General features: G+C 43.0%; 1 protein-coding gene across 1 annotated transcript in view; it reads left to right on the top strand.

Moving 5' to 3' along the window:
- Nucleotides 1-14,584, top strand: part of PLB1 (phospholipase B1) — an 87,170-nt gene that overhangs the window by 70,217 nt on the left and 2,369 nt on the right. The window contains exons 48-56 of the mRNA XM_086744711.1: nucleotides 870-913; nucleotides 2,171-2,270; nucleotides 3,630-3,681; nucleotides 5,546-5,626; nucleotides 6,694-6,759; nucleotides 7,309-7,403; nucleotides 8,600-8,681; nucleotides 10,017-10,121; nucleotides 11,442-11,537. Of these exons, the coding sequence (XP_086600837.1) occupies nucleotides 870-913; nucleotides 2,171-2,270; nucleotides 3,630-3,681; nucleotides 5,546-5,626; nucleotides 6,694-6,759; nucleotides 7,309-7,403; nucleotides 8,600-8,681; nucleotides 10,017-10,121; nucleotides 11,442-11,537 (721 nt within the window). The remainder of the gene's footprint in view (nucleotides 1-869; nucleotides 914-2,170; nucleotides 2,271-3,629; nucleotides 3,682-5,545; nucleotides 5,627-6,693; nucleotides 6,760-7,308; nucleotides 7,404-8,599; nucleotides 8,682-10,016; nucleotides 10,122-11,441; nucleotides 11,538-14,584) is intronic.

Below are 14,584 nucleotides of genomic sequence, written 5' to 3'. Positions count from 1 at the left end.
GGACCTTCATAGGCTGCAGGGGGACAACCTGCTCCACCATGGTCTTCACCGCAGGCTGCAGGGGAATCCTGGCCAGGAGCCACATTACTCCTCCCGCTCCTTCTGAACTGACCTTGGCGTCTGCAGCCGTTCCTCTCACGGGAAAAGTTCTTCACAACAGGCTGGCAGACGCCTCTCAGAATCTCTTCACATCATCCATCTCATCTGCTCTCCACTTCTTGCAGCCAGGCTGGGCCAAGTTGGGCCCAGTCGGCTGCCTGGCGAGACGCCAGAGGGTGAGGCCTGCAGGGCCCATGAGGCCTGCACCTCCCCCTCTGCGCCTCTGCCCCTGCTCAGCTTCTTCACATCTTCTCTTCTCTTTTTTTTTTTTTTTTTTTTTCTGTTTTCCCCTTCTTAAATACGTTATCACAGAGGCGTTATCACGGGACATTCTGCTACCAATCAGTTCGGCCTTGGCCAGCAGCGGGTCCGCCCTAGGCCTGGCCGAGTCCGCTGAACAAAGGGGGGTGAGTTCTAGCAGTTTCCTACAGCAGCTACCACCTTAGGCCTCCCCTCACCAAACAAAACCACAACATTACCATGGGCATCCCAGCATGTCTATATGAAAAATCATTTGTCTCAGTATGGCCTATTCCCAGCCTGGAAGCATAGCTTCTGTCTTAGCTGAAGCCCTGCTTGATTTAATGTGAAATCTCCTTTCAGTACTTTCCCTGAATTCTTGTGGTTTATCTCCTTAGTCTGGTTTGAGGTTAGTCTTTTTTCTTTTTTTTTTTTTACGTCCTGGGCTGCTACAGCAACATATGGTGACAATAAGACAGATGGTTGCAGGATTAACCCTACTTGGTGATTTTGTTCTTTCCCCTTTGTAGTGTTGGAGGTGATGGGACCTTGGAGAGCCAGACTACTTTGCCCAGTGAGTATTCTGAAAAATTAATTAAGAAAAGCAAAAAAGCAAGTATTACTCTGCAAGTAGTCTAAGTGGATGCTAGGAAACATCTGGAAATGGTTATGTTTTCCTTGTGAACAGTGGGGGACGCCCATCTGTTGTGGATATGAACAGTTCATGTGAGTCACAGCTGTAACCCAGACTGACCTGACTAGTTGGAAAGTTGATTCAGCCCCTCCACATCACACGACCTGCATGTGATTGTATCATCCTTTTGACAGAAATGATTAGGAGTAAATGTGCTGAAGGTGACAGAAGTTCATGGCAAATGTGCTCCTCCCTTATTTCATTTTGTGTGTTCTGGCGACTGACAGTAATGGCTGTGGGCAAACGAAGGGCTGTGAAACAATTACCAGTCCATCTGGAGAGGGTTGTTGACAAGGTTATGGTTCCTCCTGATGATTTCAAATTGTTACATTGGACTGAAAAAAAAATCTAAAAAACCTATAAATTTACTGTTCCAGTATTCTGTGTAATCAGTCCCTGTAGTTGCCATAGAAACCATTAAGTGGTCAGTGTGACCATAAAATGGAGGGTACTTGGTTCACAATGGTTCATCTATTTGTATGTGATCCATGCTGTGGAGCAGTTTGACAATACCTGACATTGTTGGTAATAAAATCTGATACGCTTTGTCTTGTACTACGCACATTGCCATGTTTAAAGAAAAATAGAAGGCACATTTCATTTATGCATTATAAATGAGACTGTATAAAGAGGTTTCAGACAGCACTACAGACACAGTAACAATAACAGTTTTCAGACATCATGCTTCCCTGCTGAGGGTTTCAGTGAAATCTAGAAATTGGAATAAAATTCACTTCTCTGCAATAAATATCATTATCTTGATGTGTAGCTGGAAGAGCATGAGGTAGAGGGCCATATTCGGAGCATCTGCCTCTGGTACATGAAGGAAAGTAACTGTGATTACTCTGGTATTCTAATTCAAGACTAGCGAGTTGCCTGGGACCTGTGCATCTCCTGGGCTGCCAGACCCTGGCTCCTCATGGCCAAGAACTCAAGAGAGAAATAGTTACAGCGCTGAAGTTTGGCCAGTAACTAGAGTCTCCAAGGCAGCTGTGTCTATCGCTTCTGTAAGGTCACAATGAATGAGAGGATAATTGAGGTCCATATTCTCAGCATTTGATTGGCTTACACTTCTGCAGGAGGCAACACTGCTGGTTGTACAGTGGATGGTCAAACATTGTGTTTTCTCTTTTTAAGATATCTTGAAAAAATTCAATCCGAACCTCTTTGGCTTCTCCACTGGCAGCTCTAAGAATACAGCTGGATTTAATGTCGCGCAGGGCGGTGCCACAGCACGGTAAGCTCAATTGCAACCGATGAAAGGGCAAAGGGGTGAGAACTGATGGACTGGCAGATTATCTTTGAACCGCACGTCAAGGTTGAGTTAATACTGATGACCTACTTGTACTGAGTATGTTTTTGTGATCTGATTTTTTAATTGTTTTTTTAATTTTTTTTTAAGTCAGTATTTGGGGGATTTATTTGTATCTTTTTCTAAATTAGGGACAGAGAGAAAAACTTCCTTTCTTCATTTGACCTCTGCCCAGAATTTCCAAACCAATGCCTTAGTTATGATTCTTATTCTACCAGTACCTTTTTCTGCACCACCTCCAATATGCAGGTCCCTAATTCTCTGTCAGACCACAACTGTAAAGAGGAAAAATTCATAAGCACCTCTAATTTATTCCTTGATTTCTGGGAAATGTGCCTCAAACTAACAAATAGAAGCCTACTGCTACCCTAATAGCATTAAAAACTATCCATATTTGCAGTGCAAAGAAAAAGAACAGAATGAGCAGCTGGGAATTAATTCCTTTCTCCTCCTGAAGAAAAACTCTACTAGTCTGTTATGAACCAAAATGGAATTCTCATGGAATTTGCTTCCAAGACTTTCTGTGACACCTTTAGCAGCTATTAAATTTGCTGCAAGAGACTTTCAAGATAGCTAGCAAAGCCTGTGTAGCTACCAAAAACTTCATGAGTGCCCTGAGCAAAGACTCAGGGTGATCAGTAGGGTTGTGGGAGTGTAAATAATTTAATCACACTTGTGTAGGTGCTGGAGAGAGGCGGGGCTTATTAGCTCAAGCACAGTTTCATGCTAGTATATCAGGAGCCCAAGTTTCCAGATGGTGTCTCAGTATGGTTTGTGCTTCACTCCATGGATGTTGTATCCTGCCCAAAGCTGGACTGGGACTCTCCAGCCTGGCAGTTCCACAGTGTAAGCAATATCTTCCAGCCGTAAGACAAGCCATAGGAATTTAAGGCCAGATCAGGAAGGCTGTTTAGGTGCTCACCTTCTGTGTAAGCACCAAACTCCCCCACTAGATTTCAAAGGGAGTTATGCAACTAAATGTCTCTGTGCATCTGGGCATTAGTGGTTTTCTCCAAACAAAATGTACTTAAGCTAACTCTGAGATGGGAAGAATTCATCCCAGTTGCCTGCCACCTGGCAGCCATCCTAGCTGAAGCCCTTTCAAGATCAGATTATTCACTTGTGCAACTGCTGCTGATCTTGTTTGCTCATCCTTTTAAGGCATCACTTTCCTTGTACTGATTTCTGCTGATCCTAAGATTCCCTGAAATGAGGAGTGGGAGATCAAGATGATGATGTGCTTTCAGAGCATGCATCTAAAATGTTTATGTCCTCTCTCTACAGCAATATGTCAGCCCAAGCACGTGAACTGGTGGAACTAATGAGAAGCAGCTCGGTAAGTGAGGCTTGGGACACCTGTCAGTGCTCCCGTGATCTCTGGGAGATGACTTTAATTGATGAGATGCTTGAGTAGTGAAGAGTGCTTTACTTATGGAAGAAAAGTCAGTGTGCTTTTCAAGATGAACGTGCCAGGGATTAGCCTTTAGGAGATTATAATTTACGTGTATAAATCCGTGCAGGTAAGGGGCAAACACACAAGGCAGAGACTAATGTAGGGTGCAGTGTGGCTAGGAGTTCTAAGGATGGTAGTGAGGAAGAGGAGAGATCTGAAGGCTCTGGGGAGGTGACAGGACTGCTTAGTTGAACAGCAGCATTCAAAGTGGAGGTCACAAAGGCTGAGTGTAAAATCACTGGAGCAGGCACCTGGTGACCAACATGAATCACACTATTCACTCTTGGATCTGGGAAGTGGCAATACTGGGAAGAGGGACAACTGAAGTCTTCCCAGGAGATTAGACCCTCTGAAACTCTGTTTCTGAACAGGCAAGTGATTAATCAGTGGCTAGAAACCTGAGGGTTGGGTGAATCCCTGTCATGCCACAAGCTTTTAGGGAATTAGTAGAGGATCTAGCATTGTGGACCAGCCTGCTGTGCCAGCTCCACTGAGGGCTACAAATGGTACCAAAAAGGGTGACTCGCTTTAATTCAGTGGCTGCTGCTGCAGTTTAGGGTCGGGGGAGGAAATCTGGGAGAAAACCAAGGCTGCCCCGCTCCAAGTGTTGGCTGAATTTGAGCAAATGACTGTCTGGGTGTAAGCTGTTGGTTCAGGGAGAACACCCTGTAAGGGAATGGGAGTGCCTGGTGCTCCTTGGCTCAGGCTGAATGGGAAGGGAAGGTACTGAATAAGCAGGATTTGTCAAAGCATGTTTCTCTCCGTGCCAGCACTCTTGATGGATGCTGCATGCTAGTCCCACGTCAGTTACTCTGCATTACTGATTGTTTGGCAGAGTGAAGGGAGCTGGCGTGGCTCTTCAATAAAATAGGACATGGCTTTAGAGCTTTGTTTTATTCACTGCTTTTTGTACATCTTTAACAAAAGGGGAGACGGGAAGTCCCTGCCACACTTTGCCTCTTCATGCAAGACTTTCCAAGTGAAGTGCTGGTTAAGGAGGAGAATTCAGACCTGTGGGTGATTCCCAGGCCCTTCCTCTGTTTGTGAGATCCTTTTGCAGATGTTTGTTATGTAAATGAACCACACTAAAAATAGTTGCCTTTGATTCCTTTCTTTGTACTGAACGTTACAAAATGTTTTGATGAGATCCAGCTCTCAGCAGCGCCTGTTGTTAGCTTGCAGTGACGTGGATGCTGCAGCTGCCCTTATACGAGCTCAGTGAAGTCATCAGCCTCCTGGACTCTTCTGTTTTAATCCAGCTGTCTGTTCCCTGAGGCACCCCTCACCCCTCCTGGCCATGGGGTAATACTTGCCCAGCTGGCAGGGATCCCCAGCAGCTCCAGTTCCACAGCTCCATGAGTCACTCCAGCATCCACTCCCACATCTCTTCATGCCCACACTGCCTGCAGTGTTCAGCCGTGGCTGGCAAATCTCTCCTGTCCATCCCTGTCCTGAAGCTAACGTTCATTCAGACATGCTTGCTGCCACGGACACATTTCTATGCTCGGCTACCCTGACAGATCTTGTCTGCTGAAGGGGCTTTCCTTAGGAAAGCCAAGTTGAATTGCACCTAGACAGTTCACATTTTGCCCCAGACGGATCACTTTTCTTCTGCCACCTTAACTCAGCATGCCTCCTTTCTCTGTTCTGCTGTGCTGTCTGTACCCGGTTTAGCCCGATTTATGAATGTTACCTCTGCATGCCTAAGCAGTGGATGCTGCAATCTGTTTATTTTATGTGCCACTAGAAAATTAATTTCAAGGAAGATTGGAAGCTGATCACTGTCCTCGTTGGAGGCAACGACCTATGCCAATACTGCTTGGACAAGGTTTGTATCTCTGAATTAGGCATGCTCATGCAGGCACTTGGCAATTCACCAGCCCTGGAAATTTAACCTTTCTCTCAGTGAGGCAAAGCTCCTCTTTGTTTAAAAAGCACTTAGAAGTCCTGTTCCTTTCTTCTGTATTGTGTCAGAAACAAGTGCACAGTTTTTAATATTGGGGCGCTGTAGCTCTGGAGTAATGCATTATTTAGGAAACAGCAGCCTGCCCCAAACTGGACAAAACATCAAGGATAAACTGAAGAGCTCTCCCAGCTTAACTGGACAAAGCAATCAAGACAGCGTGGTGTCTTAGGCATGTTGTTATGGGGACGCAAGTGAAGTTTTATTCCAGAAAGCGTCTCCACACAATAATTACTGATGATGCCTGGTTCTTGCTTCAGAATGGCACCAAAAGAAATAACATCAGTTTATAGTGAAAAAGATGTCTTTCATCTATCTGTCAATGGTCATCTCCTCTGAAAAGGTTCCTGTGGCACAAACTGGGTGTCTGGACCCCAGCTCATTGAAATGACTGGGGACTGTTCTCTCAGTTTTGCTGCTGCCTGGAGCCTTTGCCCCCACAGCTACACCTCTATAACTACAGTCACAAAGTCATTTTGCATGTGGGTTTTGTGGGGCCTGACTGCCTCCACATCCATTTCCCCAGATTGGTATTTTTTAAAAAAAAAAAAGTATCGCTCTGTTCATAAGGCAAACTAGTCTGGTCTGCATCCTATAAAATACAAAATGAAATCCAAAGATGTGATTTATGTAGTCATTCATCAGGCAAAGACTCTGCCAAGAACTGTTCTATACCTCAGGATTTTCTACAGAGATTAAGGGAATATATTAGTGACATAGAAACACAAGCACTATATAACCTGTGTGCATGTAGCAATAAACCTCTTGATCTGAAAATATATCTGCCAACAAAGGCTAAAAGGAGCATCAAGTCAGTATATCTTCTCATGGACCACCTTGCAACTAGAAAGTCTCCTTTGCTCAGGCAAAACAGTTAAATTTCTTGGTTCCTGAAAGAAGACTGATTTTTTTTTTTCTTTAAAATTACACAGGAAACCTATTCAGTGCAAAAGTATGTAAAGCACCTTCAGGACACTCTGGATATTTTCTATGAGGAGGTAAGCTTTTAAGATACCCTAGCAAACTATGTTCCTGGCAAGCACACTGACGTTTTTCTCACCTCTGACAGACTGTCAGTGATTATGTTTCATACAAGGTCATCTTCCAAATAGCTGGAGTCAGGCTGCTCCTCAGCGCTGCATTTTAACAACTGTATTAGATAATGCCCTGAGAAAGTGGGCTGCAGTGTCAGGAAAACTCTGTGTTTCACGGTATTTTTGCTATGGACTAAACATAGTACAACCCTACTGCCAGTTTTGATGGCTAAACCAACCGTACAAAGTTTCATTTACCCTAGAGAAAATGGAAATGCCCCAGGGAGTGAAGCAGCATTTCAGCTAGTTTGTACTAGCTGCCGGGAATTTTTTGGCTGACAGCCATTCTACGTCTCCCTCCCCCTTCCTTTATACATCATCCTTGCACATGCCGCTGGTTGCAGTCGGTGCAGTTTGCACTGACTCCCTGACCTACGGATGGCACCTCTTTCTCACTTTGTAGTGGTATCATGTTCTGTGATTTGGTATGTCTGGTTATTATAATCCCTGCAGCTCCCAAGAGTCTTTGTCAACATGGTGGAGATACTAGAGATTTCTGGACTGCGTCAGATTGCAGCAAGCTCTTCAGCATGTGCTTTGACAGCAAAGTAAGTGAGCAAAACAAGTCTTTGCCTTTAAATTGCTATTTTTTTTAGATCAGTCTGAATTGTTTCTGCAGTAGGACAAATACACCGAGCTTTCCAAGCTACTTTTGTTGCAGCTTTTACCAATGCACTAGTTCCCATCAACTTCCTATTACTTCTTCCAGTACTTCAGCTGGAAGGCATGCGCCTGTAGACAGCAGAGTTGTCACTTTTCTTGTCAGCTGTAAGGCAGCACATCACAGCACAAGCCACGGTATAATTGCCGTACTACTGAACTTCAAAGTTTTTTTTTTTGCCCAGCCATTCACTGCACAGCAGCACAAGCTGACATCCCTGGTGCCTCTCCTTGGATTCAGTGCTGACCTATGGTCAGGCAGGGCTGCAGACAGCACAGTGCACAACCAGGAACTGCTTTTCACACCGTATGGAGGAAACCAAAATCCTAACTCAAAGAAGACTGAGGGACTTGTTTTAGCAGGTAGCAGTGCCTTTACAGGAGTCAGCGTGGAGATGAAAAGGCTCTTTAGTCTAGCAGAGAAAGGTATAACAAAGACCAGTGGTTGGAAGCTGATGCCTAATGAATTCAAATGAAGTTAGGCACAGATTTCTAATAATAGAAGCAATTAACTACTGGAACACACTAGAAGGGAAAATAATGAATTGACTGTCTTGCTTGACGTCTTCATATTCATTCCAAGCACATTCTCTGAGGATGCGTTTCAGTGAAGCACAAGTTATTACCTCTTGATATGTGGGCAACAGAATAAAACACAGTAGTCTAAGGAGTCAGACTACATGAACAATTTGTCTTTTCTACCTTTAGACCCCTAGACTTCTGAAAGTCTGCTGTAAGCTTATATGTAGGTTTTTGGTTTTTTGTTGTTTGCTTTTTTTTTTATTCCAGTACGTGTGATTTCCTGCTAATGTGTGTCATACTAAACACTTCTGTGTTTGACTCAAGAGTTTTGGATCCTGCAGCTCTTACTGGCTGTGACAGGTGTTCACTTTGAAAATTAAGTCAATAGGGATTTTTTATTTTTTTTAAGTATCTCTCCATTTCTAAGCCAACGAGGTGGCTCTCCTTTGGCATGTGAGCTTTGAGCACCTATCCTGAGCTTCTTGAAGCAGACACACATTGCTGAAGAATTGCATAGGCTATTCTGAGTTGGCTTTTAATTCTACTATTTCTTTCATTGAAGGAATGTTTGCCCATGTTTCTTAAACCCTGACGAAAATTCTTCTGAACTACAAGAAATTCAGAGAGTTAACAGAGATTTTCAGGTAATAACCAAATTCTGTAACTGGTCATCTTCACTCATGTCTTTTTATATTGCTTCCCTCACTGCCCTTTGTCTCATGCATATCCTCAGCAGGACAGAGAAAGATCACTGGGAAACAGCTTGGCTACAGTCTCACTAAAACTCTACCCAGCTAACCAGTTAGGAACAATGCAAGTCTTTCTACGCTGCTTTATGATTTCACCTTGGTTCTGAGCTGGAGGCAGATTGAGACCGGTTCTGTTTCCAGACAACTGAGAAGGAGTTACCCATGCTGGCTGTTCTGTTGATATGTGTTTGTCCATTATTAATCCAATGAATTAGCTCACGTGAATTAACATGTCATTGCAAGGGTGACAAATTACCTTGTGTCAGCTGTTTTGTGGTAACTCTTAGCAGAGAAAATTAACTAGACCAACCTGATATTCCTTTCTTTTGTCATGGGCTGAGAGCATGCACACAGATAGCAAGCTGACCCATGATAAGCTATCTGAGAGTAAATTTTCATAGCCTCAGGCATAAGATTCCCTCAAATTTAACAAAGGCTATAAATAGCTATTGGAGTAGAAGATTCTTCCATCATTCCATCCTTTGAATACAGGAATCATTGTATGAGTTCACATTATGTTCTCCAGTCCTCCATTCTGGCTCTGGCAGTGGATGTTGTTCAATGAATCTAACAATGCCGAAAAAATCCATCTTGGAAAAAACTTGTATAAACCCACCCAGGGAGACATTTTCCTTAACTAAGGGAGTGAGGTTAGGAATGTTTTGCGATATGACCAGGAGCATTAGAATTTATACCGATAAGCTGACAGGTAACAAGGAGATGGTTTTATTATCTGTATGAATGTCTATTGCCATGGTTTTCGAAAGTGGCAGGTGATTTTTCAGTGCTTAAGTTTTATTTTACTTCAAGCATAGCTTTGTGAAAAATCAAGTGCACTTCATTCTCAAGTTGGCCTTCTGAACTCAGTTGTCACTTCTAAAAATTTTGGCCTTGTTCCTAATTCTCTCTAAATTTGAATCTTATTGTGATTGTGCAGCATTGATTTCTATAAGTAAGGTACAAACAACTACTTTTTTTCTTTAATTAAGCAACTTTACATTTCAAATTATCCTAGCTTCTGTGCATTTTCCTCATGAAAATCTCTTACTGAACCAAATTATTTTCTTAGCCATTCTCTGGATTACTTTATACCATTCAGCTGGATTTATACTAATAGTTTATGGCTTCCTACATTGAAAGAAATGTAATATGCATGGTTTTGACAGCTGACAAATGTTAGATGAACCTTGTAATTAACTTTTCTGTTTCCAACCATGCAACTCCATATAGGCTGAAACCTTACAGCTGATCAACAGCGGTCGGTACGAAAAGCGCGAGGACTTTGCAGTTGTCATGCAGCCATTTTTCCGAAACACCTTGTTGCCCCTGGGTAGTGTAAGTCTTGTTTTTCTTTCTCATTACACAAGGACCAGTATCTTGGTCTCTCTAAGGCGGTAGGATCCATACCACAAGGATCTGTGTTTTCTTCTCTTTGCACAGTCTAGCAGCACAGAGTGGAACCTGTAATAAGAGTAACAGAGGAGAAGACAGCAAAGACTGTGCTGCTTATGAATCAAAATGGCTTTAGGGAATCGCTTGTAGTGTGCACATGTTAAACCTAAGCACCTTCTGATTTTATCTGAACTGCATGTTGGTTCCTCTCTTGCTTCTCCTGTTGAAGGTTTGGTTGGCATTCACTACAGTTTTCTTCTGATCTAGGCTATGGAGTATGTTCGGGTTTCCTTCATATAGAAACCAGCACTTGCATGCCTGGTTCATTCCAGCCTAGAAACAGGAAGCAGCCTTTGAAGCCAAACACTGATTCTCCTTCTTTTCTCCAACCTTAGCATTATGTATGCTGTATATTTAGGAATACAAATACTCCATATGAATTCTGGTCAAAACCACCTAGTTCTGCATAATACTGATTCTTTTATCATATCACCTCCATTTTGTTCTGGTAGCCTTCAAGCCCAATGAATGGTTACCCTATTGATATTGATGAGGCAGATTTCCCCTAAGACAGACATTTGCTACAAATGGATAAGCCCATAATTTCTAATGCTGCCTGAAATTCAGCAAAATTTCAACACCTGAAAGGTTGTAAGTCTGAGTCTGAGTTGTAGAAATGTAATAAGCAAGAATAAGCAACCAGTTTTCCATCAGTTCTGTGCAAGGAGGAATGTGGGTCAATGGTTGAGTCCACATAAGAGCTATGACTGTTGGCTTTATGACAAATTTAGGTTTGTTATGAAAATTGCTGTGGGAAGAAGGTAGGTTTAGATTAGACATAAGGAAGAAATTCTTTACTTTGAAGGCAGTGAGGCACTGGAACAGGTTGCCCAGAGAGGTGGTGGATGCCCCATCCCTGGAAGCATTCAAGGCCAGGTTGGACAGGGCTTTGAGCAACCTGATCTGGTGGAAGTTGTCCCTGCCCATGGCAGGGGGGGTGGAACTAGATGATCTTTAAGGTCCTTTCCAACCCAAACCATTCTATGAAGTTGAGCAGGCTGCATTACACAGAAGGTCTCGAGATGCAGTAATCAGCCCACAGTTAGAAGTACCTAAGTTTATGTGCAATGTCAAAATATAAGCCTTTAGGAAGATACCAAAATTGCAAAGTAAGTGTGCCAAGTACAGTGCACTATCAGGTATAATATGTCAGATCTCAAAGGTTGACATGTGCTAAGAAAGATATTTTTGCTTTTATCACAGAACGGCAAGCCAGATCTGAGTTTCTTTGCTGCAGACTGCTTTCATTTCAGTGTAAGAGGCTACGCTGAGATGGCTATGGCTCTCTGGAACAATATGGTAAGAGGTTACAACCTATACCCCTATGTGTTTGTGGTAGCAGTCCCTACAGAAGATAATGAGAAAAATGTCTGAAACAAAACGGTAAGCAAGAAATAAAATTGATATCCTAACAAGAGAGGGGCTGCTCAACTCTGAGACCCTTCTCAGTCTGCAAAGCTTAGGAACATAATCCAAAGTGATCATATTGCATAAGAACAGTGTAAGTCTTTTGCTCATTCAAAATGAAGAAATCCTGAGAGTCTTCATGTAATGAAAAATTCCCTTCATATTTGGTAAATAACTTGCATTAAAGCAAAAAAAAAATCAGCCTAGTTAAACATTCGGTCCTGTAGGTTCCCTGAAAATGTCTGTTGAATGAGCTTGCCCTTCTTCAGTGAAAGCTATTGGATTTATTAGGAAAACATAGATGTGATTGAATTTTTGCTGCCATTTATAGTGTAGACATGTTGTACCACCCACTCTAGTATCTGAAGCAATTCTAGTAGAGTCACTGAAACTAATGAGGGGCTGAGATTACACCTGTGATGCCTCTGCTTGCAGTCACATTCCTTCTGTCCTTTTGGGGGAAATGATAGATTTTGAATGGTGCTGGAAGAGTGTTTAAGAGGCACATGCTGGATTTGATAACTCTGAGGTCACAGTTGTTTTCAGAACCATGATGTTTCCCATGGTGGAAGGAAGACTATGGCGTTTTCATGCCACAGTGATGTTTCCTCCTCTTGTCTCATAAATACCAGTACCCAAACACATTGTGCTAGCAGAAATCCTGTATCCTGGTTTGTACAAGAAATAAGCATAAATGGAGGGGAATTTCTTTTCAGTTTAAGTAGAAGTTTGAACAAGATAAGAAACTTAGAGGATGCTCCAGAATGAACTTGAGCACAAGAACCGGGAAATGCAGGGCAGAAATCTGTGCAGTTGCCCAGAATAGCATATGAGCTGTAGGTCCAGGGTTGTACAAAGCGGTAGACGTACAGTGCATGCACATGCTCTGAATAACTGATCTGTGCATGCACATGCTCCGAGTAAAAGATTTGTGCATGCACAGCAAATCTGCCTGTTTTCTGTCAGGCTTCCCTGTCTGTGACTCCAGATGACAGCAGTCTGTTAGCCTTCATTGTGTCGTAGCTCAAGCAGGGCTAATGGTGGCCCAGAAACTCCAGGCAAGTGTAGAAAACATTCAAATTGAACATGGCTGCATGTTTTGGGAAGAAAAAGAGACAATACCTGGACATATGGTAGCCTTAAATTTGGTTTATGTTGCCATGTGGTGTTCCTATTGGCCATTACTCATTCCTGAATCACCATCAGTCCCTTTTCTCTGCCACTGGAGTTTTATTCTGTCCAGACTGTCACTCATTTCCCACTCATGTAAGGATATTGACACACAGATTTCTGCTGGGGGTGGCAGGGATCAGGTTCTTGCTGATGCGAAGCACAACTGTTCCCTTCCACAGAGATCTGTCAGTCTATGCCAACTGAAGACTTCACTGTTTACTATTTAAATCTAGTTCTTGTAACACATCCCTGCTTTTCACTTGCAGTCCATGTACAGCGAGGCTGTGCAAGCTTGTTGTAAGGCCGTATTGTTTCCCTGTTCCCTGAAAAGCTCAGCAGGCTGTAGGCTAGTGGCCAAATGACATGGATTCTTGTCAGAACACATAAAGGGCCAGACTGTGCCTGGCCACTGCGTTGGTATGCAGGGATGGGGATGACTTAAGGAGCCTCCTTCTCTCTCGCCATGATGTTCTTTGCCCTTTTTGCTTCATACAAAAAATAGCATCCTCCTGCTCTCTGAAGTCAGAGGACTCTGTTGTCTGAAGAGTCCCCTGCCAGTCCCAAGCCCACCTCATAGGTCCTCTGGCCCAGGAGAGGAACACTCAGACAGTGTGTTTAGCTTGTGTTCTGCCTCCAGGTTTGCCACATGCTCTAGAGGAGCTGTGTGTTTCTTTCAGAAGTTGACCTGTACATACATGGACATGGGGATACTGTCGTCTTCAAAGCTCAGAAGCTAATGCTTCTGAGGAACAGATTGCATAGACATGAAGCAAGCACGGCTGGCTACAGAATTTTGCACCTTATCATCCTTTGTCTGGGCTCTGTGCCAGACTCCTTATCAAGTGCACTGGCACGGGGAGTATTACAGTTATCTACCAATAACCAGACAGAATGCTACACGATACGAGCCACGCATCTTACAAATAACCACATCAGAATTTTAGCTGTTCCTTTTAAGATGCAACAAAACTACCAAATTCTGTCTTCACAACACTGGCTGGTGGGCAGGCCAAGTGATTACGACTCATATGAGTCCAGCAGGACCTGATCACAATCAGCAAAACTTGGCATCCTGTTTTAATTCTCATCTTCTCTCCACTTTTTAGATTTCTTCCCTTGTCACATTTTGCAGCAGTTCATCTCTCTTTTAATTTTTGTCTCTACTTTCTTTTTTCTTTTTGGCTTTTTTTTTTTTTTAAGCTGAACTAGAGAGAGTATTCCCAGTATTTCCATATAGGAATCTTATGAATAAAATTTGTTTTCTTGGTGTTGTGTTAGGCTTGTTGTGATATTGTTTTTCTCCAGCATGCAGCTGACACTTGAATCACTTGAGGACAGTAAATGCACATATAGACAATAGGAGAAGCAACAGCAGTCCTCTGTGCTGTATTCCCAGAAGTGCTGGATGACAGCTCTGCAGTTGTCGTGGGCCAATCCTGAAGTCATTACTTTGGGCATGTCCATACACAGTTGTAAACACTTTGGTTAACATGACTGAGCAAGCCTCTACTTGTTAGCTTAACTATGGTAACCGATGGTATGTGTGCTCCTAGCCAACCAGAAATGCTACGCCATTAGCTGGGATGTATTTTATTTTGAGTTTGAAATGGACTCAGGGTGACTATGGTCAGCTATTGCAACTTAGCTGACAACTGATGATATAAAAGGCTCCGTTTAACTTACTTCTTGCAATCTTGTGAACCTAGCCTCAGCTAAAACTCCCAGGGAATTTCTTGTCTGAGTGAAAACTGCAAAGGTTGGCACCA

This window comes from Chlamydotis macqueenii, chromosome 3 (assembly GCF_036417535.1).
Source record: "Chlamydotis macqueenii isolate bChlMac1 chromosome 3, bChlMac1.mat, whole genome shotgun sequence".
NCBI classification, from domain to species: Eukaryota; Metazoa; Chordata; class Aves; order Otidiformes; family Otididae; genus Chlamydotis; species Chlamydotis macqueenii.
The sequence above is the reverse complement of the archived record's forward strand: the minus strand, read 5'-3'. Positions and strand labels throughout refer to the sequence as shown.